The following is a 27668-nucleotide window of genomic DNA, read 5'->3' on the forward strand; positions in this document are numbered from 1 at the left end:
ACGGCTCACTAAGCAAAGGTTCCCAGCTTTGTTACAAAATTTATCATCTGCTTTCTTCTTTAGGAACATCTAGCTTGTAGTGATGATGGGTCAGACTTTGGCTTGTCCTTCAAGCAAGATCATAGTGCACAGACCAAACAAATCCGTTCCTCCCTTTGGAATCTAGCATACAACCAGTTAAAACCCCAGGAATGGAAAAAACTAGCCCAGTTCTGGAAGTTCACAGATGAACAAATTAAAGCCATTGAAGAACAATGGACAGGTAACAATATCTGGATGGCTAGACATAGTATTTGAACTATAAAAACCACAAGGCAGAGTTGCTTTTTAAACTAATGTGAGTATCACAGATACATGCTGGCCATACTGCTCTTATTCACATTATGAAAAAGAGCAATGAATGGATACAAACTTTGTCCCTGGTTCCTGGGAAGTGGTCCTGTAGAAGTAGAGGCCACTTCTGTTCTCCCTCTTGGCCTGGAGTAACCTTCATCTTTGGAAATCAAAAACAAGAGCAGTAAGCAGCACGGAGGGTCTTGTGGGTCATGCTGCAAGTGAGGACCTGGGGAACCGTGTGACTCAGGAAGACCTTGTTCATGCTTTGTCTTCACAGCTGCCATTAAACAGCAGTTGCTGGTTTCAGACATCTCAAGTGCTGAGAAAGCAATCATTTTATAGCATGCATTGTACTTGTTTACTACTGCTCCATGGTATATTTCCACAGGTTGAGAAAAAATGAAAGGAAAAAATTAATTTTAAGATGTATTAGCTTTTTTTCTCCCTTTACAGTAGCCTGAGGATAAAATTAGTATTTTTTTTTTAACCTTTATAAGGAAATAAGAGTATAAAGTAGGTTTTAAAACATCTTGAAACTCTCAGAAGGGTAAAAGCACAAAATACGCTGTTTCCAGCATGTGGAACAGACAAATGCTTTGTGTATTGCATAGGGAAAAAAAGTTATAAGGAACACGGAAACAGAATGTTGCTCATCTGGTTACATGGTATATCGCTGGCTCATCAGAATCCTGTCAAGCATATCTACGAAGAGCTGGTGGAAGCAGGATTTCCGCCTTTAGCTGGTAAGTTGTTGTAGAGCAGTTTATCTTCTGCAAGATTGCAGTGTGGTGCTGAGGTCCCTGCTGGTGCTGGGAAGGTGCAACTGTGGCAGAGCTGGAAGACACTTTCTTTCTGGGACTCTGCCCTTGCTGGGGGGTGAGGTTGCTTGAGGAAGAGCATTTAAGGGAGACTTGAGATAAAGGACAATAAAAAACGTGCAAGCTTTGCTTCCCTCCTTTGTCCTTTAAACATAGCTAAAATGTGGCTGGCCATTCTCCATTAGAATAGTCTGACCTTGTAAAAAGCAAAGTACATCAAGCACGTACTTTTCCTTTTACTTTACAGAGAAGATCAGAGCTGCAAGTAGCACTGACATGGTCTCCAGAAAATGTGCAATTTCATGAGTTCATAAATAAAACATGGCATATATGATGGAATTACCTGCCAAACAGAAACTGATTTTCAAATACAAATAACATCTTCCCTGGAAAAAAACACCTGTTTTGAAACTGTATGATTTTTTCAAGCCAGAAGAACTTGCACCCTTGAAACACTGGTTAGTTCGTTCTCGTCTGTTTGCTATACAATATTTTAAATAATTTAAAAGTGAATGGCTGGCTGGTAATTTATGACAATACCGCTAAGCTAGACCCATTCCCCTACAATTTCTACATCTGGCTTAACGCCGATACACTGATTCTATATTGGAACTGCAAATTAAGGTATTTTGTGTTTGACATGAAATGTAAATGAGATGTTTTCTACCTGAAAGTAAACTTAATTTACTAAATGAAAATTATAAATAAACACTTCCAAAAATAGGTTGGCACCTGGCCTCATTTGGGATTCAGGTTTTTATAAAGTCTTGCTAGGATTATAGTGTTCCTGTCTGAACAGGTCTTTTCTCTTGTTTAATCAGTGTTAGGATTAGGACAAGTCTTTTTCTTCAGCATTTGATTTATGTAGTGAAAATGCACAAAAATTTCATGTCTAAAATAACGTGTGGCTGCAGAATTTTGTATCAAGGCATTACCTTATATACATACTCAGAACAGAGCATTTGCTCTTTAATAAACACATCTAGCAATTATTTACCTATTTCTTGTTCATGTCTTGAATTAATATTTGGTAGTGTCTTGCTGAATATTTTTAAAGGTTTTCTCACTACTAAATAAATTTCATGTCTAAATATATTTCATATACTAAATATATTTCACGTAGTCTTCTCTGTAACAAAACGGCAACAATTTTATCATGTAATGCAAGAATTGAATTGTCTTGTCTGTCTCTACAGAGCTAGCATTCTCCTGCAATCAATATTATTGTTTGTACTAAAAAGTTGATGATCTGATTCTTAGTCTGAAGTCTTATCCCCAACTGCCCTCTTATGTGCAACCTGTTTTGACAGGGCTGCTGATCATCACAGGAACATGAAGAACAGACTGCTAAATCCTCAGGTTTTGGAATTAGGGATCTAAGATCACAAATTCTTAAGATGCTGATAGGTATGCAAGATTAGCTTAGAAAATGAGAATGTTTAACAATTTGATGGACTCAGTACCTTAGCTGGCTTAAGTCACACCCTGAGTGTGAAGGATACCACCCTGTTATTCTTCATTTAAGAATGCTGTTATAGGATATAATTAAAATGCATGTCAACTACACCTAGTTGCATAAGCAACCGAAAGCATATGTATCAAAAATAAATGTAATTTTAACTTGAAAGTAGATGTAACACTGGGACAAGACAAACTGACTCAGAAAAAAAAAATAAATCACATTCTATCCTTTATTTAGAAGTGTGTAAAAGACTCCTTAAATAAAAAGTGTTTATCTTAATCAGTTCTCAAATGGTTTGGAGGTAGAATAAGATTTCAAATTCTTTTTTCCCCTCCTGCTGTTTACTATAAAAGCACTTTTACTTTAAAAAAAGTCTTTTTTTTAGAAAAGGGTTAAAGCATGATACATACTTTAGGCCTTGCTACATCAAACCCGAAAAGACTGGGAAGAAGTTTAAGTTGTACTTTGATAAAAACCCCACTGGTGAGAAAAATATTCACTCAGTCAACAACTTTTATTGACTGAACACTGGTATCAGTTTGGCCCTGAAGCATTCGCCCAGCTTGTCCTGCAGGTCTCACAGTGGTAGAACCAGAAGAATGGAGCACAGTTCGAGGATATTTAGCAGCAGTTGCTTGGGATACAGTTTGCTGAAAAGTAACCAGATACATCAAAACGCTTAACAGTTAAAAAAAAAAATCCCCATTAAAATAGCTCTAAGTGAGCTATAGCTTAAACAGAAAGATTTGCAATCTGAACTGAAATACACTTCTCCAACAAACAAACCCCAAACCTTGGTTACTTTAAGACAATGACAGTAATTTTTTTCCTTCCTTATCTGTAATATACTTTTCAGAATATAAAGTGCTAAACTTCCAGTTAACTGGGTACCCTGAGCTTTTATCACCTCAAGCTTATTGCAAAGTTGGTTTGCTTGGTTTGTTTTTGGGTTTTTTTGTTTGTTTTTGTTTTTTTTACAAACTGTTCGGAGTTTTCCCCTGTAGTGCTAACTTAATCATGCCAGCTTTCCTTTTGAAGTTCAGTATTTGCTACGAGGAAATCTCTGAAAAGTCCCTGGTCTCTAAAAGGAAAAGGTTTGCATTTATTTAACAATGAATTTTTCTCCCCAAAACCTAGCCACCTTACCGCCATAAACAGTAGTCATTCTGCTTTTAATCAAGGTAAACTCTCTCCCCTGTCAAATTAATTCAAAAGAAATACTTCAATCTGATCAACTTCCACTTAGGCTTTTATTTGCAGAAAGAGTATATGGAATATATCTCTGGGACTGTCACATTTATTATTTTCCGAAGTCAGTTTTTTTTGTACAGTAGTTCAGGTACTTTATTTGTCATGCTAGTCACACAATCTGAATCCAGAAATTGTCTTATGAAAGAAAGAAATTTCATTAAGAAATCTGTCTTAATGAAAGAATTTCCACACCAAACCTCTAACCCCCTAAGGACATACAATTTAAATATGAATTTCTGCTTAGGAGCCCAAATTCTTGAAAGCTATGTGCAGCCTGTCACAGGGCTCTGACTCACCACAGGAAATGAGTGAAAGCAGAAATTCCTCACACAGACAGCTACCAGTAACTCCAGCTCAAATTAAAGGAGCTGATGTAGGTCTGCTTGTTCCAGCAGTATCTCTGAAGAGAAACTGGACTTTCAGATAGCGCAAACTCAGATCCTACTTTACAGGTTAAAATAGTGGGGAAAAAATTATTAATAAAAAAAAAATCTTCAACTGTCCCATACACCTCCAGTTACAACCATTTTTTGCTCAGACTGGTCTAGACAATTGCTACACTTTTAGACCATGTAGGTCACTGTTTACAGTCTTCTTGTATGTTGCTTTCATACCTTATTAATGCACTTCCTTCAGTATTTTCTTCAGGATGAACGGGGGGACTAGGACTCAAAATACAACAGGCAGCAGGCTTGATGAAATTAATTGCCTCTGGACAAGGGTTTTACTTTCCCCAACCCCAATAATTTGCTACCCTCAGCCTGTCAGGCTAATTTATATCTCTGCCACCTCTGGTTCAGTCACTATTCCTGCTATACACCATGAAGCTTGTCTTTAAACTGTGGTTGCACAGTGATGACACCAAACACTGCTGTACCAGCTTCTCTTAAGAGGAAGACTTACGGAAGAGCTGGCCAAGAGAGAGACAGCCAAGACTACTATACTTATGAAATAATTACTACAGAAACAAGACAAATAGATTGAAGCGGCAATATTTACTTTCTCTCCTCACTAGCACTTTCTACCCAGCCCAAAGACAGTACTGTTATTTTAAACAGGCCTCAAGACTGAGCCTTGTGTAATACCTCTTCACGATGGCTGTTTTTCTTTAAACTACTACCAGATGTGCTGTAGTAAGAATACTGTTACAAACTTAACTCTGACTTACCTGAGTGACTGGATGATGTTTTTCAACAATGACAGAACTCACGGGTGGAACAACTCCCATCACTGCTAAACTACCACAAATTCTGGGTTTTTGTCCCATATCAGCTCGGCCTGTGATTCGAGCAGTGATTGTTCTTCCTGCTTTCTGTTGAGCAGATGTTATTACTTTTGCCGTGGGCTACAAATAAATTAAATATTAGTTGGTAAAAAGTTCTAAACATAGTATTTACAGTGGTTTAGATATGTCTGCTTAGATATGTCAGCCCTGTGCCTAAGTGGAACATGGAATGTTGCAGGTAATCCAGTTATGTTATACAGGACTGAACTGGCTCCATCTAGTTGCAATCTAGTTTATTCCACCTTTTTCCACATAAAGATGAGACAGCATTTCAAGCAAGCGACTTCTATCCTGAAGGGAGTATGGCTAATTTAACAAAAAATCAAGCAGCATGGATAGCTTAGTTTTGCTCACTGGCTGCATACTTGAGTGACAGCTGCAGGCACTTCTGTCACCCTGGAAAGTCTTTCTAGCAATGACAGAGCAGATACAAAAAAGCTTCCATGCAGTAAAATGCTGAATCTTTTTCTGACAGCTGGTAGCAAACTGTATCAGATGGGAAAAAGAAAGGAGAGCAATGCAGAAGACAGCGGAGAAAAGTAAAAGGCCAGTTTAGTAACAAATACAGCAGAGGGGATGAGAGAGACATTTCAAACAGCAGGATGCTAAGGCAAAGCATATTCTTTCCAGAACAAAATGTTACCAAGTGAAACATCAATTGTTCCTGTTGTGCTACACGTTAAGTGTACGTGCACTCCTCTGTTCTTCATTTTGTCACACCTCCCCCTCCCCCTGCAAAAACAATTTAAAATTTTTCCTAACATAAATGGGTTTCTGTAACATTAATGAGCATTTGAAGCTAGTGTCTTCACACTGTGATGTAAACTCTATGGCAGTTTCCTCAACTACATACTTGTTTTGCTCTGAAAAACATGGAAATAATGACACCCAAACTAATATTTGTTATAATTATGCCTTAAAATAAAAAAAAGAAAGTTAATTTTATCATGTTACCAGTTTCTGAGTTGACACCACACCAGATGCTGTAGTTGTGCTAGTGACAATTACTGGAGAGTCAGAATCTAGCCTGGTCTGGTAAGTGCTTGCGTGACCCAGGTGGCTAGAAAACTGTGAATAAAACCAGAATTTACAAAGAATGAGAAAACTTTCTAGAAAACAGTTTTACTCTTCAGATAGATACTCTTCTTTAGACTATTCCAATTACCCTTCTAAATGTACCTTCTTTGCAGATATTTTAGGTCTAGTTTTACTGTTCTCTGGCTAATTTAAAAATACTTGTTTAAAAATTGTAGAAACATATGAATAACATTTGATAGTATCAGAATGGAAAATCAGGACAGCGGCAAGCACAGCTCCCCCGTTGTAACCTGTACTCTAGTGTGAAACTGGTTTACAGTGGCAATGTCTTCAGGATGACTCTAGGGCAGGTGCAGAACATCCAAGGTACCAGGCAATAATCTGGCTAAGTTGACACAACCGAGCCAGCTTTCTTCTTTTCAGACTATATTAAGCTCAGGGTTTGTTTTTTTTTTTGTTTTGTTTTTTTAAACCCAAAAACCTTCTAACAGCTTTTCTTCCAGAAAGAATCTTAGAGAGAAAACTCTTCTTATACTGACCTTTTCTTCATTAGTTTAACACATTTTCACTAAAGTAAAAAGCAGAGCTTAATGAAAGCATAGTGAGACACAGCAGCTGTGCCTCAGTCACTTCACTTACACCATGCAGTCTGAACACGTCCATAGGTTTCTTTTTACACTTAGACTGTCTTAAAATTTCTTCAATTCACAGGCTACGGCATTTATTTTTATAAAGCTCCAACCAATGAAGTTCATTTTTGTCACCAGCAAACACAGTTCTGTTCCAGCTACGTGCTTACCATGTCTTCCAGCTGAAGAGTAGTTGCTGGTGGAGGTGGTGGTGATGGAGTATTATATTGCGAAGGAGGTAGCCTTCCTGCAACAATGGTACTGTTATCATTTCTCCTACTTCCTACATCTATTATTAGAAACACAAAGTAATGGGATCAGCACATAATCTAGCAAACCCTAAGGGGAAAAAAAAAAAGAGATAAGCACAGTAACAGCTTTATTATTCCTTTGGGATTTCTGTATAGTCTAATTGAAAGGATCTGCCTGTTCTTTATAGGGGGTATGTTTGTGTACACACATATATATATATATATAAATATATATACACACATAAACATTCCTGTACTTGACCCTTCTTTTCAGATACTTGGAAATAATATTTTCCAAGGGGCTTGTTTCTGTGTTATGTCTCAAAATCCCTGTGGCACTTGTCACATACTTGTAGTGCAAAGAACTGAGGTTCTCTGTACTGCTTGACAATAGTAACTCCACTGTGCAAGAGCTGCTTTTACTCTACGGGACAAGATCCAGTTCAGGTGGAGAGCAGCAAAACACAGAAATGCCATACTGGACCTCTGCAAGGGTGTAAGATCCTTAAGGGGGCTCACTGTCAATAACGTAAAATGTTATTTTAACTTTCCTGAGAACATACTGCGATTTCAAAGACACAGATCACGCTCAGCAGCACCTCCTCTCCATGTACAATAGCTGGACACTGGCCACATCCTGGCTGTAGGGCTGGGATGATCTCCAGGTGCCCTACAGCTCTCATCACCCCTGCATAAGCTGGGTAAGCCTGAGCTTGTGCAAAATCCATCCAGGATTTTTTTGTCTTGCTATGCAGACAGCCTGGGGATGTCACATCTGCAGACTAAAGCCCAGTATCTTTTCCAAGCAGTTTCAGCCTTTTCCTTTTGAATACAAACTTCCTTAAAGGAAGCAGAGACATATTCTTATTTATGTCCCTATTTCTGAAGCAGATGGTAGCAGTTCCAGGACAAGGGAACTTAGCTCATTCCAGGGACTAGAGAGACACCATGTGGTAGCTTGTTGTTTTTTCTCTTGAAGCATGCAGGGAAAATACAAGGAAGGTAGTTCAAGTCGGTGCATTTACTCAAAGATTTCAAGAGTGCCAGAAATATGCATTCTGTACATACGTATGTGTGTACACACACATTAAGCTTCAGCACAGACAGGACCAATGCATAGTTACATACCAATCAGATCTGATGTATGTTACTTAGAAAAGCAGTGTTAGGTTTTTTAAAGTAAAGTTACGAATTCTTGTGGCTTCAATGTTCCTTTAAATACATAAAGAGGTTAACAATAATGTTAATATAATAAAAGTTGTTAAAAAACAACCAACCATGTGTTAGTAAATCAGCCAGATAGATTTTAGACCATCAGCATTGGCTACAAATGTTACAGACCCATTAAGCTTGTGATACATGCACACTATAATACAGATTATAATGTAGGTTATTAAAGTATGTTATCTGTACATCGTATACACACTAAATGATTAAATGTACATTATAATAACTTTGTAAATCTGTAAAAAGGTCAAATTCTGCTTTTATTCCCAATGACAGTAGGAGGCACTGCAGTGTTCCTATAAACATGTAGTCGCTGACCGACTGGCACACGAAGTTCTAGAGATTACAAGACTAGAACAAATCACAATAAGCATCTAATCTGACGTTTGAAGTCCTCTGATGTCCTGATTGCTGTTCTGTTACACCTGAGGAAGAATGGTAATAAGCAGTTGTACAACCATATTAAATTATTATGTAATTCACTTCCTGAAATGCACCACCTGGCTGTAGCCAGAAATAGTGTGCCTGGGGCAGGGGAGAAGGTGGTATGAGAGGCAGTGGAAGAAGATGGCGAGCATGGGACCAAGAGCAACAGAGAATATGAGACGTTATGAAGCCTGATGAGGACTACACCGACCACAGAAAATTAAAAAAGCATGATGCTGGACACCCAAAAAGTTAGGTACTGCCACCCCAGCTGTCCAGCGTAGCCAAATCTCTAGGAACTGTGCCCGTGTAGTGTATAAGCTCCTGTCTCATGGTAACAATCAAGCAAAAACATTGGTCCGTGAGTCCCAGTGGTTGGTTACAGCAGCTCTAGAGCTCGGTTTTCTTCACTTCCTACCTACCTACCCTCCTCTTTGCAAGTTTACAGAAACAATGCATACCTATTTCACACCACTCGGTTACCCAACAGTATTAGGTACACCCATTGTCTGTTGTGTATTTTTGGAAAACAATAAACAAACAAATATAAGATAAAGCCTCAGGAGACAGTACTTCTTAATTTATAACACAGTGAAAAATAAAAAGTAGTTGGGCAATGCTCTATAACTTTATTTCCAAACTCAGTATCTTGAAGACGTCATTCATTTTTCACCTTCCCCAAATACCGATCATATTTTCACTTGCACACAGCTACCGCACTTAGCCAATGTCATATTCTAATTTCCTAAGTAACTGCACAAATACCATGTATGTTTAACAGGCTCAGACAGCTGCTCCGGTAAGTACCATCTTACACCTCTTACACCTTCAGGTTTTTATCTCCTCTTCCTACCTACATTTTTGGGGAAGAATTACTCTGAAGTATTTCAGAAACTTCTCGTATAAGGATTGTTAAGTTTAGCAGCTGAAGTTACTTTCCTAAGGCCATTAACAACTGCGCCAGTACAGCTGGTTGTTAAGCTACCTGTACAGCTGTGCCACTCCTGCTGGCACAGCTGTTTTCTCTTTAATGTAGACTGCTGCACCAGCATGATTATGCTCCTACAGCTGTAGACAGTCTCACCCCAATGGGGTTATTTCATTACGTCAGTAAGGGTGGGCAGCTCTTACCTGTGTAGCTGCACAAGTTTTATGAGTGTGCTGCTGATATAATTAGACTGGTGTTTCCTGTTCTGGCACAGAACTCCAACTAAATACAGAACCTGAGAGACTTACTTGCCCTTTTAGCCTTAAAAGGCAAGATTAAAAAAGACGACTCATTGCACACTGAGTAGAGGTGGGTTTTCCAGGATTTCCCCCTCACTTCCCCATAATCAGGGTGCTGACAAAATGCTGGGTAATCTTCCACAGCAACTTAAGAAGTTCACCATCCCCATCTTCCTTGTTCTGCCTTCAGCTGCAGGTTACCACCCTCCCAGCAAGGTGGGATGAAGAGAACATGTTCCATCTTCCAACTACAGCAGTACAAAATTCAGCATCAGAATATTCTCAACTTATTCAACAGGACTTTGTAAAGCAGTATTTGATAAACTCTGTATCGCCACAAGTCCTCATATTAAATTAAAAAAAAAAAAAAAAAAAAGAGAGGGGGAGAATCATTCAAAACAAACAAAAACCCCCAAACCAAGAAAGCCAAGAAAACCCCACACAGACTACCAGGTTAGAGCTGCTTTTTATACTGACCAGGTTCTGTCCTGCTGTCCTTGCCCTGAAACATGGTCATTGCTTCCAGATTCAAAGCACACACACCACGCATAAAAGCTTTCTTCATGGTGTCTTCATACTGTTCTCTTTCACTGTGCAGTCGCAGAACCTCAGCTTTTGTCTGTTCCAAAGTAGCAGTTAGCTGCGAGAATAAGGAAACAGCCTCCTGTACTTCTGAATGCAAACTACAAACATATTCAAACTATGAACATACTCCTCAATTAGCTTCAAAAGTCACTTCCTATGTTTACAAAGATAATGCATTTTCACTTCAAAACGTCTGGTTCACCAGAGATGTGCAGCTACTTGTCATTTCTTTGTACCACCGCACATTTGTACTAGAGCAAACCAAGGACAAGAATGAATTCAAAAGAATTGTCAGAGCTACCTAACCAGCTAAGCAGAAATTTATCTGACAAGTTTTTGTCTTTAGACATCTGGCACAAGCTAGACTTCCGCAGGAACATGGATTGGCTCAACAGAGGAATAAGTGTTCCCAGAAAACTATTGAAGCATAGGGTGAATTGTCATCAGCAAACTCTTTCCTACCTACTGTAAAAAACTAAAAATGCTGAGAAAAGACACCAAGTTACCTTTGAAACTCACGGCTTACTGCTTTTTTTTTTTGCTGGTAAACCACATTGGTAAGCCTGTTGAAATTCTAGGTTTAATGTCTTGTTAAAATAGAGTGTCTTTACAATATATCTTTTAAAACTTTATTTACTGTGTATCAATTCGTATGTTGATAACTTCAACTTAAGCTCTGAAAATTCTTTAACAAGCTTATTTGGCAAGTTGAACGCAAAACTAAACTTAAATTCAGCCTTTAAGAGAACAGCTATTGAAGGAAAAAATATTGTACTCATCATGATCATTCATAGCAATAATGTTCTTCTATTTCCATTGTCTTCTTCAGTAAGACCTCAAAACGGATAGTCAATATTAACAGTGTGCTCTTAGTACACAAACACCACAAATGTTCCCTATTGTTGGGCAAATAGAGATTTGTCTCATTTCAGGAAGAGTCCTATTTACTTCACCTGTGCATGCAGATTAGCAACATTTTGTATCAGATGCAGGAAAAAAAAGATTCCCATCTAGAAACCAGTGGAGATCTTAGATCTCCTCAGATCTTCTTGTGTACTTGGGAGCTCTGTTTTGCTGGGAAGCCCTCGTGTTTTACAAGTCTGCTGAGAAAGAGATACTTTGGAGGGATAGGGGGTGGGGAAGTGAAGGAGAGAAAGAATGAAAGACAGGAACCTTATTTTACCTCGGCAATTTTGGCTTCGTAATCATTGGTGAGCTGAACACAGACATCTTCTGCCCTTAACTGACAGGCTTTTGCTACTTTTTCTTTCCATTTTTCTTCACTAAGAGTGCGCCATGCTGCCCATACTTTCTTCATCAAACCTGTCCGGAATTGTCTGTCTGCTATTCTATTTGAATATTCCTTAGGAAGCAAATATAACAACAAGACATGCAAGTTCAGGTTTCTTAAAAATTTAAGTATTGAAGAGAGTGTGGATGATTGTTTTACAACTTATTACACAGATGACAGTAGGAACGCCTAAATGAGTTACACATGCTGTAGTGAAGTGGTATACAAACATAGCATCAGCAGCCCAATGTTTCTTCCTGCACGTGTCACAGAACATTACTATGGCTCGGTATGAGAAAGCATATTTGTGAACTCCTAGGTTAAAAATCCAGTGTTTTCACTCTTAGATTAATGACACTTAAACAACCACCTCACGTATATGGTGTAACCATGAATGTTTGAAGCAGTTAGGGTATGTGGCACATTTTGATTCACTGCAGGAACCATGTAAAACCTTCAGACACAAAGATTGCAGATGATTAGCATAAAATACCTACATTTGTAATAAATTTAGAATTCAAGATGCTTTAAAAAGGCCTTTAAGACAGTTCTATTATTCTACTCTATTTCAAAATAGTCACCAAACTATGTATTTCAGCATTGCATTAGTTTTTCAGAAATTAATTAGGAAAAATAAAAAGAGCCGAGTAAAAACAAGACTCCAAATTATTAGTAAATTCTAAGATGGGAGGGAAGGGAAAAAGCAAAGGCTATTCTCTGCAAGTCAGCAGTTTTGGATAGAGTCAACACACCTGAGTCTACACAGGAATCTGGCTTCTCCTTTTTAACAGCTTGAAATGGGAAAGGTTTGCAGTCTTGATATGGGATTCTTCTTTTCCATCATACTTCACTGAGTAGACTGTTTATTGTTAGATGCCTGGCACAATACCCAACATTTTGTGTGCAGCTAGCTCTTAGCTACTTCAGGTTTTGGCAACATGAGAAAAGAGGGCAGCAGAAGTTTTATTGTGGAAGTGGCTTTTCCTCCCAAAATGATATTGTATCACATCACTGTTCAAATTATTTTGTTCAAATTTGTTTGAAATTTAGATACAGATTCCCTCGACACCTACTTCAAAACGCAGATACTGTATTTGTTGTGAGCTCATTTGCTGTGAGCTGATCACAGTAATTGGAGCAATCCAAGACAAACATAGGTTTGATTTCCCTCCCTGCCCCGCCCCGAGAGTATTCTGACAGCAGGGTTCTTTTTAGAATTGACATTGTCAAACATCAAAATAAAGACACTGTCATTTCTTCAAACTGTAACAGGAACTGCAGCAACTCTGACCCTTTTGAGTTCAGAGGTTTCATTCTCATTGCATTTTTATTTTGCGCACATACCTCTTGTTTGGTTTTAACATGTTGAATTCGCCACACTGAAAACCTTCTCATCAACTCTATTCTCTCCTTTTGCCTCTCTAATGCTTGGGTCAAGTTATTAATTACCTGCAAAAATATTAGTTAACATTTTTTAATAGCTATGATCTTTGTAAGGTCAAACAGAATATACTTTATGCATCAGTTATTTTTCACTTAAAGTATTTGCTTTTTACAGATGCTTTCTACTGAATCTTCTCCTTACTCTAGCATGCAGGAAACAATAATCAGAATTAAAATCAGAAGTAAAATTCCTGTGGCTTCAACACTCAGAATGTGTCACTTAAACACTTCTACTGTATAGTTTAAGGAAAAGTTCAGCTGAACTGTTATTTCATCCTACATCTGCAGGCTTCTGTGCTACTTCCTCATAATTAAATGTCATTGTAGCACAAGGTCAGAAGAATCACTTATTTCAAAGACAATTTTGGTCAATCAGGAACGTTTATATTAAGTTTGTTTTAGTGCATTATTAATTAATTGAAGTGTAAAGAAATTATTTATCTGCAGAAAGCTTGTTCAACCATCTGAACATAATAAACAAGGTAAAGAGTTGCTAAGAACTAGAAAAAACTGGTTAAGAATTGTTATTCTCTTTAAAAGTTCTCATGAAAGGTATCATATAGGCCTACAGCAATCAAACCATTTGAGAGGCAAGATGGTCTACTGGACAGAGAATGCAACTAAGTACTTTTACCACCAATCTCTAAATATGCTTTAATTAGTATACAGAAACAGCTGAGGTTCCCTGATTAGAAATTAGTCCAGGTGTGATGCAAATTTAATACACAAATCACTGAGTAGTTCTCTATTTTTGCCTGACTTCTTCAGCTAGACTCTGCCACCACTAATGTCTGAGCAACTTCAATGGCCAACAGTGACCAATCTCGGGACTTTCAGGAATGATGTCAAGTTACTTTAACTACTGCATTAGAATTGTGAAGAACAATATTCTGTGATGTTATATACTAACATATCTTAATATATTCTATGGCATATGTTACATGCAATACATTTTGAACATATATCAATTAAATGAACGATACTTAAAAATCTACCCTTAAATCAACAAAGTTATCTAGCAAATAATAAATATCTCCTATTTTCTTCAGTACAGACTTTCACACAACTTGTTTCAGTCCATCTTCTGCATGTTTAATGAAATATTACTGGGCAAAAGCTTAGTTTAACATGTTCAAATTCAAGAAACAAATAAATGCTGCTCTGATGTATTTAAAGTAATTTAAAGATAATCCACCTGTAAATTTTTAAGAATGAGCTCTTCCTAATACTATACTTTAATCTAGTATAAGCTACTTTGTTTAAATATGACTCGTCTTAACTTTTCAGTTCCAGAATTGAATAGTCTCAGCTATATAAGTAACAACAAATACATCTAAAATTAGAAGTAAATTTGCATAAATATCAACTAATCAATAAGCAAATAGAAAGCAAAGGAATACAATAAATTACTTCTGTTGCAAGTGTCATATACTAATATAAAACACCAACAACTGTTGATACACACTAGAAGTCTCAGCCTAAATCATCATTTGTTAATTAGTATATTTTTGCCACTAAAAAGCGTTGGTGAGATTTACAAAGTGAAAACAAGAATCCGCAGTATTTGTAATATTTGTGAGGCTGATAGATATTGTCTTATGCCCTTGTCAGAACACAGCAGTTCTGGTAAATACAGTGATACATGGAAGCACTGACACCTCCCGTTAGGGTGGTGGCAACAATAATTTTCTACTGAAAACAATTTCTCTTAGAAACAGAACTAAAAAATTTAACAAAGAAACAATTTCTTTGGTAGCAGGAAAAAAAAATACTGCTTTCCAAGTATCATCGAGAATTATGGCACATTAAACGTAAGCGTCATACAATGATATCCAACAGAATCTGGTATGTTTGAATGATGTATGCTGAAATAACAATGGCTCTGCACATACTTATTTAGATAAATGATATTATACTAATCCTGTTTTTGTAATGTTACAGTATTTATATTTGCTTGGTCTGTAAGATTAGACTGTTTTCTAAATGGATACAGAACATCATCTTCCCCTGTATTTTAACTACTTCAATGGATGTTTTTTTAAAGAAGGTGGTAAATGGGAATTAAAACCCAAATTCCATTAAGTGTCCTAAAGTACAAGTTAAAAAAATCAGGATTGCAATAAGAAGATTAAATTACATTATGTGATCATAGGGCTGCCAAAACTTTATATCATCTCGTAATTCCAGTTAATTTTGCAGTTGTTGATATTGCTGATAGCAGAAAAGCTTAACTCAAGAGACTCCAAAGGTACAATCTTAAGAATTCTTACAAATGTACAATTCACAAGAACCCCAAAGTAGAGACATTTAGGAGACTGCTGCCCATTTAAAATTAAAGAAAACCAATCCAATCATCGAAAAATTAAAGGCTTTTAAAGTGTAAAAGCTAATGGATTCATCTAAGCCTGTGTGATCTTCGTGAAATAAATAAGGAACAGGAGAGCCTAGATTTAAGAATCAAACAATGCAAAATATACACGCAGCATGTTAAGTTTCCATTGTAAGTATGGAGAACGTAATTAGCAGCATTGATACTTCTACTATACAATCTAAGTACATAAGAGATGCACCCAAAAATTCAGTGTGGATACTTTTAGAAAAGACAGTAACTGTTGAATTATGAAATTGAATTACTACCTCATCTTTCCTTCCAATAGATATTTCATAAGTACGTAGCAACTCCTTCATGTTTTCCATCTCATTGCTCAACTGTCTCACGTGTGCAGCATGTTTCTCTTTTTCTTGCCTCATTTGAAGCTTGTGATGTTCAATCACACTAAGCTTCCATTTTCTCAATTCAGTTAGAACGTTTGTCTGAAAAGTTAAAGAGGTGACAGTAGTGCAATGATTAAAATTATTTTCTGCTCCCTAATCTTTTAATCTTAAAACACATAGCAATTAAGGAGACATGAATATTTACAGTGATGCCTCCATTACACAGGCTGTTTATAAATATTACTGGACATAATGCACTATTGAATAACTGATAATAACTGAACTTCCCTAATGGAGAAAGTTACTCCAAAATTCTTGAAACAAGATGTTGTAGTGCTTATACACAATAGACGACAACAATCAAAAACAAAACCACCACTTCCCAGTGCAATCACACTCAACTTTTGCTGCACTCTCACTTACTCTACAACACACTGATGTCTGTATATGATATTTAAGGATTCCACACAAAATAAATACCTTAAGACTTCCACTCCAGTAATCGAGTATGTTTTCTATTTCAGTTACTTTTTCATCAGGTAAATTCAATTCAGTCACTATGATTTCGTTGATTTCTCTTGGACCACACGTGGACTCTTGTGGAGAAGCCTCTTCTGAAATAACTGTGCTGAGTCGGTCCATATTGGCCTCAGAAAGCTCTTTCACTGATATTAAGACCAAAAATGAAACAGGCAATAAGGATTGATACTGTGGACAGGGTAACTGGTCTGTATTCTGGATGGAAGTTAAAACCTGGATAGAAGCCAGGTATTAAAATAACAAACAAAGAAACAAACGAACTCCCCCATCAAAATCTTAAAATATTTCTGCCATCAGAAACCTCCCTTCCCCAAGTAAAACAAACAACCCAATTCAAATATATGTTTCAAAGATATATGTATATTTAAACCAACAGTCGTATCGTAAACAGTCAAATCAAAACTACCTGCCCCCTTAAAGAACAGAACCTTTTAATTTAATTTTGTTTTAAAGAGGATGATTACAGCAAGTCCCAAAAAAACCCCTAGCATTGCCAGAAACAAAAAGTATCTCTCTTATGTCGATTAACATCTCCAGTCAAAAACGTAAAAACTTTTGCCATTTTCCTTAATGAGACTGTAAACTCCTAAGGCCAGGGGCCTGTTTGCAAGATACAAAGTAAAAAACAGAACAAAATGTTGACAGCAGTGATACCAGAAGTTTAATGTATAACCTTAGTATAAGTATAACCTTATTATAATTATTAGATTGTAATCGAGAAGTCCCTGTGTTAGTATAATTATTAGATTGTAATTGAGAAGATCTAGTATTGTACGGATGAGATTTATGATCCAACTTGAAAAGAAAAATATAGGATGAAAGAAAAGAACTGATTGAATCTCATGGAAACTTAGTAGGTTTTGCCAAGAAACATCATAAAAGGACCAACATAACCGGGTCATGGAGTGTTTAGGAGCCAACAGTGTCTCAGTCGTCACAACAAAACTATGCATGTGCAAAAGAAGGAGGGACTAATGTAAATGAATTCCAGGAAATAATCAAATATGTCTGGATTTTGGGGAAATGTAATGCATATGTATGATTATACAGAATAAAAGCGACATATATTTTAGGACAAGGTGAGCACGTTAGGAGGAGATATCTCCCGTGTTCCTGGTGCTGTAATAAAGAATGCTGCTTTCTGAACTTCAAAAAAAGTCTCAGAAAGTTCATTCGACTGATCTTTCAGTAGCAATGTAACCAGTAAAACCAGGATATTAAAATAGACTGACAACTGTCATAGTCTGACATCATAGTTACAAGTTCATCTCTCCCTTCCCCTTAATCCTATGTACAGATTATCTTAACTCTGCTTGCAGTTTTCTCATTTATCATAGGATGTACCTTCACTGAATCCACCGAGTGTATTTGTTACATGTTTCTATGATCATCTATGTCATTTATCTTGGCCTTTCAGATAGGCCATAATTTTCCAGTTGTATACATATTAATTTCATTCTTACTCCTACTGCTCTCCTGTCACCTCTGTCCCTTCCGCTGTACTACATGATGCATTCAGCTACAGTGCACTCAGGCACCAAGGACATGGAACCATTTGGATATGATAAAGTATAAAAATGTACTTCATTAAATAATTCTGAAATACATTTATTCTGACAAATACCTAGACTGTATTCTTGTTTATAGTAAAGGTAAAGAAATAAGTCATTTTTCCATATGTTTGTTATCCCAATACTATCATTTGGGATTTTTTCTGAGTTCTTCTAGTACCTGACTTTTTCTGCTTTTATTAAGTAAATATGCTCTGACAGACTGTTCTCACGCATGATCTGCTATCAGTGGTCAAAGCTGAGGGTAGAAATTTGTTAAAATGTATAGTTTTTAAAAAGTCTTCTCAGAAGTTTTAATGAATCAATACTGAGGGCTGGTAGCCTGAAGAGAAGGAATTTTCCCACTGTTTGGATACGAGTCATCTTTAGACATCTTTGTACAAATTATTTACTGCTCCAGTCTTACTCATTTTCCAATTTAATCAACTGAACAAGAACAGGAAATTAAGTTTTAGGTTTCAAAGTTAAAAAGCATTTGGACACTGAATCAAACAGTACAGCATGCTTCATTTCAATTATTTTTCTTATTTGACTGGAAGCTTTTAGTGAAGGTATTATATATCATTAAATTAACTGCAATGAATACAGGTTACCAGCAATTAAGACTTCTACCATCGTAGTGGAAACATTCAATTCAGTTTCAAAAACCTGAGGAGGAAGTAAAAATGCCAAACAAGAGAATACTTCACAAACAGAACTTCATTTCAAAAGGCATAACGTGGCATTGGAAACTTGGTTGGTCTCAATACTAACATCACATGGAGAAGGCGAAAAAACACTGCAAGCTTGAGAAGCTCTGCAGAAGATTAAACTTTTGTTTCACAAATGTATAGAACACTACCCTAATAATTTATGGTTTTGTTATTTTAACATAGCAACAGCATGAGAGCCAGACAAGGAAAGGGCAAATGTCAAAGAACCTGATACTTAGTATGAACATGAAGCAATGCCAAAAGAATGGAGCTAAACAAAAAAATTAACAGCCTTCAGCAACAACCTATTGATCTATCCTATCTAATCAGCATCAGAGGTAGAGGACTGAACCTGAACTTGACTACTTTCTCACTGTTCAACTGAAGTCTTACTATTAGTATCATGGAAAAAAACCCAAATATGCAATCACCCTTGCTCAGTACTAGAGGTTATATAGAAGAGTTGGACAGATTTTCATTGAAATAACCTTCTTTTTACAAATTGTTTTAAGCTCTGTCTCAAAGAAATATAAGACTTCTGTTTCCTAGACTGACAGGACATAGAGACATTTTGAACATAAACCTATGTTTTGACACAGCAGCAAAGCACCAGAAGTTTAAAGCGTGTAATTAATAAAGCATGATGGGGCCATATAAACTTTCTTGCCTCAGCCTCTGAGATGATTAAAAGCACCTTCTTTACTGTTTTTAACCAATGTTTTCATTTTGAAAATACAAGACAAGTTGTACTTTGCAAAGTGGTGCCCTTTGCAAAGATAATAAACACCTGAGCATATGTAACTGAGGGGAACGTGTGGCTTCTTGTAATGAGCAATACATAAAACTGTGATGCCAAATTTTGTCACCATCAAGTATAAGCGCATTTCTTTCCTGTGTTACATGCTAATTACCTACAGCTTGCAAATGACTATTCTTATCTGGTAATACCAAGCACAGTAAAAGATAATTTTGTTCAAATATTTCAAAAGAAACAATCAAGGGAATGGAAATTTGTCCTTTCACTTCTATTGCATACTTTTAGACAGCAAAAAGGAATAAACACGTCATAGGCTACACTATTGGCCCCAGAGAGGGGAGGGGTATGGGGAAGAAAAGTACAACCCCTCTCACTAAGAGAGAGACAGCAGACAGTGCTGGCTAAGATCTTCTCTTCAGACAAATATGGTTGAAAATAGAGTATACAGACAACAACCAAAAAAAAAGTGCACAAGTCTAGTGTTTTGATTCTGATCTGCTTTTGTATAAGCACAGTAACACACATCACAAATACTCCCTTACAAAACAATGTTCCACTCAAACTGGGAGACAAAATTCTATGCAGAGAGCACACTGGGGACAACACCTGAACTAGAATTTGCTCTGTAATATAATTCCACATAGCTGGATTTAAAATTTTCCACTTTTAAGTGGAAGTTCTCTTTTAAGAACTACTCAGGCTGAGAAACATTCCCAGCAGCTGACCTGAACCGCTTGCGATTCAAGAGATTTGCAAGTGTATTTGAATCCTTGCAATCTGATAGTGCAATTGATCAACTGCCTGCTACAATGGAGGAAGATTCAGAGGAGATGAGCCCTATGCTCTTGAAGTTCAGGGAAGAATACAGGGAGTGACCAGAGCTGTCGTAAAGAAAGCTGCACTTACCTGAACACAGGGAGGGGCAGAGACTGGCCTTTGTTTTTCATTAAAAGGCCGCACCAGCTGAGTAGATCAACTGGTTGTGTAAGTGGCCTTAGTGAATCAAGAAGTGTGAATGCATCCTGTGCTAGCCAGACAAGCATGCGGAAAGTGTTGGCTCAACCCAACACAGTAAAAAACCTGAGCAACCAGCAAAATGAACTTTCAACTGAGGTGCGGGCTTGAGCTGGCTTTAACCCACATAGTCCTTCCTGGCAACCGGGGACACCCTAAGTCATGATGGTTCTCGTATAGACCAGTAACAGGAACCACGTTGTACTGTGATCTTACTGTCGATTACAATTACTCTATCATGCTCTGACTGTTCACTCAGGTCCTGCTCAGATTTTGGCTAACGCACAGCTCATGCTAAGGCTTGGTGTATCCTGGGAGCAGTGCTATTAGGTCAAGGCAAGAGCAGTGTGTAGGCGGGACATGATGGACAGAAGGGCTAAAGGTCACTACGCAGCCATTATCACCTGCAGCTTGCTGTCTCCTGCCACCCTAATCCTTGCACAGGGACTGTCTGACAGTTCCTTCAGAACAGAAATAGCACAGATCAAACTTCCAAGCTGGAAGGTATAAATAAGTCAGCTTACACAAAAAGCTTTTGAAATGTATCCAGCAGCAGCCAGACTGCCAAGATTTCTGTGCTTTCCGCTGTGATACAGGGGAGTCCTGCACTGTGATGGGGAAGGAAGGATGAGCACTCCCTCTGTCAGCTAGGCAATTCTGCTCATAGGGGCATGAGCTATCAGTTGCAAGTTATGATTGGAGAACTTGTGAGTTAAAAACTTCATGAATTAAGGGATGAATTAGTGAACTTGAATTCGTTAGACTGGTCTGTACAAATGGGATTGAGCCCATGTTCGATGTGTTTGTTTTCCTTCCTACTGAGCTCAGAAAATAAAGTTTAATTCATGGAGTATGCTGACCTGTTAATTTGAGAGATCCAAACAGACCATGACAGGTGCTTGTATTGCAATTTCAATATATTGCTGTATCACTCTGCTAAACCAAAATCCCATTTAACAGCAAATATTCAGACAAGTAAACTGGTACCAGAAGACGAAACCCTTCTCATGAGCATATCTAAAGGAACATAGTCAGACAGTATTGGACTCCTGACAGTAACCACACAATGCTCTTCGGTTGTGGGAATCACAGACAGCTTAAACATTACCTTTAGCTGAATCTACCAGACTGCAATTTTTGGTACCTCAACCTGATATAACAGATAAGGATTTTTTATTCTTCCAATCAAAAAATTTTGTATCATAATTTTTTAAAGCCCAAGCAATTGTTCTCACTGTAGGAGTTGCAGGAATACTTATAACTGTTGTGGAATTTTTCCTACTATGTTTGACTGTTTGAGAATAATTCCATAGTTCAAAATACCAGCGGCTTCTATTGATCTGATTCTTATGCAGCTTGGTACAATTCCCACACAGAACATAACTACACTAGATCAAGTTAATAAAGTTCAATATGTAATACCAAAATGCAAAGGCTGCACTTCAAACTTTTCTGTTGAGAAAAGTTTTTCTAACATCATTCACACTCTTAACTCCAGATCTACTTCCATTACAGAGTATTTTCTCTCTCCAAACTTCCATTCTCATGATTTCAGTGAACTCAGAATCGTACCTTCTAAATTTCTTATGGCAGTCTGATATTCAGAATAACCACCACCCTAATTCTGCATGAAGAGAAGTTATGGATATGATGTCCTTAAGGACTAAGATTCTCCATTAGTTTATAAAAATGATAAAACATTTCTCCTTATGGCATACTGGAAGTAGAGGATTAGTTTGGGTGTCTGAACATACCAAAACTCCACTGCACAGACTCACTGCGGAAGGATACAGAGCATAACCAATACTACCTCCCTCACTTTAATCACATTCCTTATTTTAAGAACCCGTTTATAGATAATTTATTATATGGTATTAACATGAGTTAACTAAAAGATAATTGACAGCTTACAAAGATTTCTTTATATTCAGTGAAAACAACAACACAATTTAAGAGGATAGATTTATTTTTACTCATGGTTCTTTTTCTAATACGAAATTAACAACTTCCAATGACTGCATTGCCCTTTGCAATTCAACTGGTAAATTCCTGCTAGCAGACTGTTATTTAGTTCTGATCAGCATGGCCAAGAGCTCTTGCATACACTAGCCATGAACAACATTTATTTCAAGGTGACAATTAGCACCAGATTTACACAAGCACTTCAAGGCTGCTTAGTCTTTAGCAGTAAAATTATCTACACATTTTATACCCCATGGTCCTCTAAATAGTAGAGATAAAGCCATCCTCGAGGATCACAAAAAACAGGAGTGTAGAAAAAACTGTAGGTAAGTATTTTTATCATGAAATAGCATGATAAAGAATAGAAGTTAATTTAAAACTTAGTTCTTCCTGATTAAGCTAAACTCCCTGGTAAAGAAATAATGCAGGTATGATGGTTTACTATTTCTTCTGAAGCAAAAATTAACAGCTTCCTCAATCTAAATGCTAGTGACAAAAGCAAACAACATATAACCGTAAACATCAGTGTTATTAATGCATCACAAGACAGTCTTAAGTACCAAAGAATAAAATAAAACTAGAATAGTGTGATTGAACTAAAAAGAGCAAGAATGACATTCATGTAGTGACATGATTACTCGTTACACAAAGCCCTTTTAAGGTAACTCTTATTTCCAAATAATAATATTAAAAATACCCATTTATCTACCATGGCAGCACAGGTATGAGCAAAACCAGTTGTGACTTGCCAGATTTTGATGATGTGTACTGTAAGCAAGGGCACCCCTTTTTGCACCATTACACCAACCTCTTTAAACGTCTGCATCACAAAACAGAGAACTGTCAGCACATCAATACTATCATCTGAAAGCAATGTCAGTGAGAATCCTTCACTGAATAGGCCTTCCTATTGCTGTGCAAAATGCAATTGTACTATATATGTGCCACCTGTATTTTTCAAACAGAAGTTGTTAAAAAACTTAAGTCAAAAAAGCTGTATCATTGTTCTTGTAATTGACAGAACAAATCAACAAAGAGCTTTGCACATGGTACCTGGAGTCTTACAGTGAATGGCATCACCTGTTACACCTGAAAATCTTCCACCTGCTCTCAGTTCTGATGCAGATTCTGACCACTTTGAGACACACTGTTCAAACTTTGGAGTCACTACAGCATAACGAAGCAGGTCTCCATATTCATCCTGTCACAAAGCGATGACAAATAAACATAAAAATATAATCACATTTCCAAAAATTTTATATATATATATATGTATAGGAAGGAGTGGAAACAGTTTTCAATAATTTGAGACATTTCTAAGAGGATTTCCCATAGAGTTGCAAGTAAGCTGTTTTCCTACCATGATTATAATAATTTGTCTCTCTCTTGTTTCATGTTCACATTCATTTTGACTACCACTAATATAATGCAATAGTTACACAGAAAGACTTTGATAGATGCCAGATTGGATACTAGAATAGGCACCTGAAAAACATGAACTGTGAAAAAATAATAAATTCTAGATCATGTAAGCTATTAATCACCTGATACTATTTCTAAGCGTTACTGCAAAGAAAAATATTTTTATAGCCATGACAATGATGCTACTGAACTCAGTCACGTTTCATATTCCATAACACTACGATTTCTTTGGTGGGAGTTCTAAAGCCAATCACTAAAAGACATTTGATTATCCATTAATTTCTTTTGATTAGATATAATTATTCTTACCTTATATTATGCATTTTAAAAATTATATAGGTATAGGGAATACATATATAACTAACATAAAAGCTTTCCTGTTAAAAAATTATAAATCAATTTAACTGGTATGTTGCATTATACTATGTACTGAAGTAAGCCAACTAACGAGTTTTTTTAAATCTCTCAAAGAGATTTTCAGGATGGAAGTATTTAGAGTTCAGTGTGTAACTATAGACAATTTGTATTATGGCTACATCATACATTCCAGTAATTAACTAAAAATATTCCAGTAGCAGTTAAATGGTGAAACTGAACAAAGTCACTAATTAAACATTTGGGAAAAAAATGCCAGTTGGAAAGTACTAAGCCAGGCCACTAGCAGTCATTTTTAATTCACTTAATACTATTGTATTAATTCTGTTTGGTATCCTAAGGAGGTCAAGCCTCAGAAATCACTTGTGAATTGGAAAATATTTTTGTTCTTCAAGCTGGGGAAAGTTAGAGTGGAAACAATCAGTTAAAGGTACCAATTACATGTTACATGTTTTTGAATCTACCAGCTGAAAAGGATAGTATTTTAAAGTTTCCAGTGAAACTGTTACATTTATATGGGTTTCAACTCATTTGAAAATTTAACAAGCTAGGTTTTGTACATTTTAGCTGAATTCTAGTTTCCTTTCAAATTTCCATCTCCCATATTCTAACCCATCGTGTTAAAATTAAAAGGCTAAATAATTGTCTGTGAAACTATACAATTACAAATACATAGTGTATCTTTTTGATAGGTTAAAGGAAGTATCACATGCCATGTTAAAGGTATAGTCAGCTGAGAATCAACAAGTTATTAATTTTTCCATATCCCTATCTTTCTGAATTTAGATTTTATCAGATGTCAAAGAAGAAAACAGTTGTCTTCAGGTGAGTTATTGATCCAGGAACTGCATGGAACTGTATAAAATTCCCTGCAGCAAAACTTCAGCAGAGTAAAAAAGCCAATATATTCACCTTAACCTTATCTAAATTAAATGATTGGGTTGAAGACATTTTATCACTTCTCTGTCTTCCTCAAAGTGATCATGTGGCCAAATAGCAACTTAAAACTAATTCTTCCCCCCAAAAATTTTGTTTTCAGTCAGAGCTGATTCAGCTTCTTCCATGATTACCTTACCCAACTCAAGGGACTTAGTAGGTAAGATGTTAGGTGCAAGTAGGTGGTTCATTTTGAGTCACCCAATTTCATCACTAGCACACAGTCCGTCTTACTATAGAGATCCTGAGCACTCAAAATATACATATCAAGTTATAGCAGTATATTTATCTTATCTTTCAAATTCTAACACTAACACCCTAAGGATCCACTACGTCCAAGAATACACACCCTCATGCACCAACAGAAAGTGTCAATTGACAGCATCCCGTGAAAAATTACAATATTACAACACTGTTGGAATGAAGAAAACACAGTATCCCAATTGTAAGCAGAAATTCAGACCTAAGAAAAATAATTCCTGGAGACTGCAATAAGAATATGTAACACAGAGCAATGGAAACATTGAATGATTAGCTGTATCATTGCAATCTTAAATATTCCGCAACAAAGATGCTGCAATTGCAATACAATATTGACAAATACATTTAAAATAAAACCACAGTAAAATTAACAATATATCTTCAGTTTACTTACTATCTTTGTTCTGCTTTTAACAAAACTTTCAAGCCGTTATGTCAGCTACAAAAATTCTGTTAAAGCATAAAACTACAGGAATATAGTTCTAAGGCCTGAAAATCAAAGGAGTTTTGATCATAGAATCATAGAAAGGTGGCTGGATGACCAAGCCCAGAGAGTGGTGGTGAATGGAGTTACATCCAGTTGGTGGCCAGTCACCAGTGGTGTTCCCCAGGGCTCAGTACTGGGGCCAGCTCTGTTCAGTATCTTTATTGACACTCTGGACGAGGGGATCGAGTGCACCCTCAGCAAGTTTGCAGATGGCACCAAGCTGGGCAGGAGCATTGCTCTGCGGGAGGGCAGGAGGCTCTGCAGAGGGGTCTGGACATGCCGGACCGATGGGCCGAGGCCAGCTGGATGAGGTTCAAGAAGGCTCCGTGCCGGGTCCTGCACCTGGGTCACACCAGCCCCACACAGCGCTACAGGCTGGGGCAGAGCGGCTGGAAAGGGCCTGGTGGGAAAGGGCCTGGGGGTGCTGGTCGGCAGCCGGCTGGGCATGAGCCAGCAGTGTGCCCAGGTGGCCGAAAAGACCAAAGGACCTGATGGAATCACCATCCCTGGAAGTGCTCAAAAACATGTAGATGAGGTGCTTAGAGGCATGGTTTAGTGGTGGATTTGGCAGTCCTGGGTTAATGATTGGCCTTGATGATCTCAAATGTCTTTTCCAACCTAAATGATTCTATGATTCTGATTCTACTCCTGATGACAGGAAGTGGAAAGAGAGGTGCTGAACTCTTCTCCCTGGGATCCAGTTACAGGACGCACTGTAAAGGTTCAAAGCTGTGCCAGGGGAGGTTTAGACTGGACATGAGGAAACATTTCTTTACTGAGAGGGCAGTCAAACACTGCAATAGGCTTCCCGGAGATGTGGTTGATGCCCCAACCCTGTCAGTGTTTAAGAGCTATTTGGATCACATCCTTAATAATATGCTTCGACTTCTGGTCAGCTCTGACTTGTTCAGGGAGTTGGACTAGATGATTGTTGTAGGTCACTTCCACCTGGCTATTCCATTATAGACATGTTCTCAGTTGGAAAGCAGTCATTAATTTAGTTTATCATTCTCTAAAAGGTGGCCTTAGAACCTCCTTGATAATCAACCAGATCATAAAAGAAAACTGGTTTTTCAAAATATGTCACACAATGCCTTCATCCCATTTTCCAACTATAAAAGGCACTGGAAACACAGATTAATTACTATCGCTGAACAAAGATTAAGAAAACTTATCTATGAGATATGATCACAAATAGAGAAGTGTATGAACTGCAGAAATGAATTATTCATGAACAGGTAGTTTAAAAGGGCAAAATCAATCCAAATGAATCAAAACCCCCTTAATTTAACAGTGCTTCTGCTGTGTATGACCATTCCACCAGGTGACAAAAGTGGAGATACATTTCTACAGGGCAATTAGTAAAAGCTATTTTTCTCAAAACTAGCCTGTTTTGGATAGAATTCTATCAAAGGAAAAAAATCCACTCACTGCTCAAATAGGAATAATCAATTAGTAAAGGATGAAAATCTGCTGCTTTCAGAAGCACAGGACAAAGACTTTGTCTAGTACCTTTGCATCCTTTCAAAAGAATGCTGAGCACAGAAAAGGAAAAAACACCACCATAGTTCCAGCATATCTTGGTATATTTGATGCTGGGAGGAAAAAAAAAACCAAAAAAAAAAGAAGCAAAAAGCAGCATTTCCCTTCCAAGGTGAACTTGGCCA

General features: G+C 37.2%; 2 protein-coding genes across 4 annotated transcripts in view; one reads left to right on the forward strand and one right to left on the reverse strand.

Annotated features, from left to right (window-relative positions):
* The window catches only part of ANKDD1B (ankyrin repeat and death domain containing 1B), a 28803-nt gene extending 25955 nt beyond the window's left edge, over positions 1–2848 (forward strand). For both annotated transcript variants that reach the window (XM_037373599.1, XM_037373600.1), the window contains 3 exons: positions 64–262; positions 948–1079; positions 1402–2848. In XM_037373599.1, the coding sequence (XP_037229496.1) occupies positions 64–262; positions 948–1079; positions 1402–1460 (390 nt within the window). In that variant the 3' untranslated portion in view covers positions 1461–2848. The remainder of the gene's footprint in view (positions 1–63; positions 263–947; positions 1080–1401) is intronic.
* Positions 2828–27668, reverse strand: part of POC5 (POC5 centriolar protein) — a 28457-nt gene continuing 3616 nt past the window's right edge. Inside the window, exons 3-12 of one of the 2 annotated variants that reach the window (XM_037373598.1) lie at positions 23574–23721; positions 16465–16649; positions 15907–16083; positions 13171–13275; positions 11719–11898; positions 10428–10590; positions 6990–7066; positions 6107–6220; positions 5036–5212; positions 2828–3266 (exon numbers count right to left, since the gene is read on the reverse strand). In XM_037373598.1, coding sequence (XP_037229495.1) covers positions 3117–3266; positions 5036–5212; positions 6107–6220; positions 6990–7066; positions 10428–10590; positions 11719–11898; positions 13171–13275; positions 15907–16083; positions 16465–16649; positions 23574–23721 — 1476 coding nt within the window. In that variant the 3' untranslated portion in view covers positions 2828–3116. Of the gene's footprint in view, positions 3267–5035; positions 5213–6106; positions 6221–6989; positions 7109–10427; positions 10591–11718; positions 11899–13170; positions 13276–15906; positions 16084–16464; positions 16650–23573; positions 23722–27668 lie in introns of both variants that reach the window. The other variant, XM_037373597.1, reaches the window with a different exon arrangement.

The sequence above is a fragment of the Falco rusticolus genome, chromosome Z (genome assembly GCF_015220075.1).
Source record: "Falco rusticolus isolate bFalRus1 chromosome Z, bFalRus1.pri, whole genome shotgun sequence".
NCBI lineage: Eukaryota > Metazoa > Chordata > Aves > Falconiformes > Falconidae > Falco > Falco rusticolus.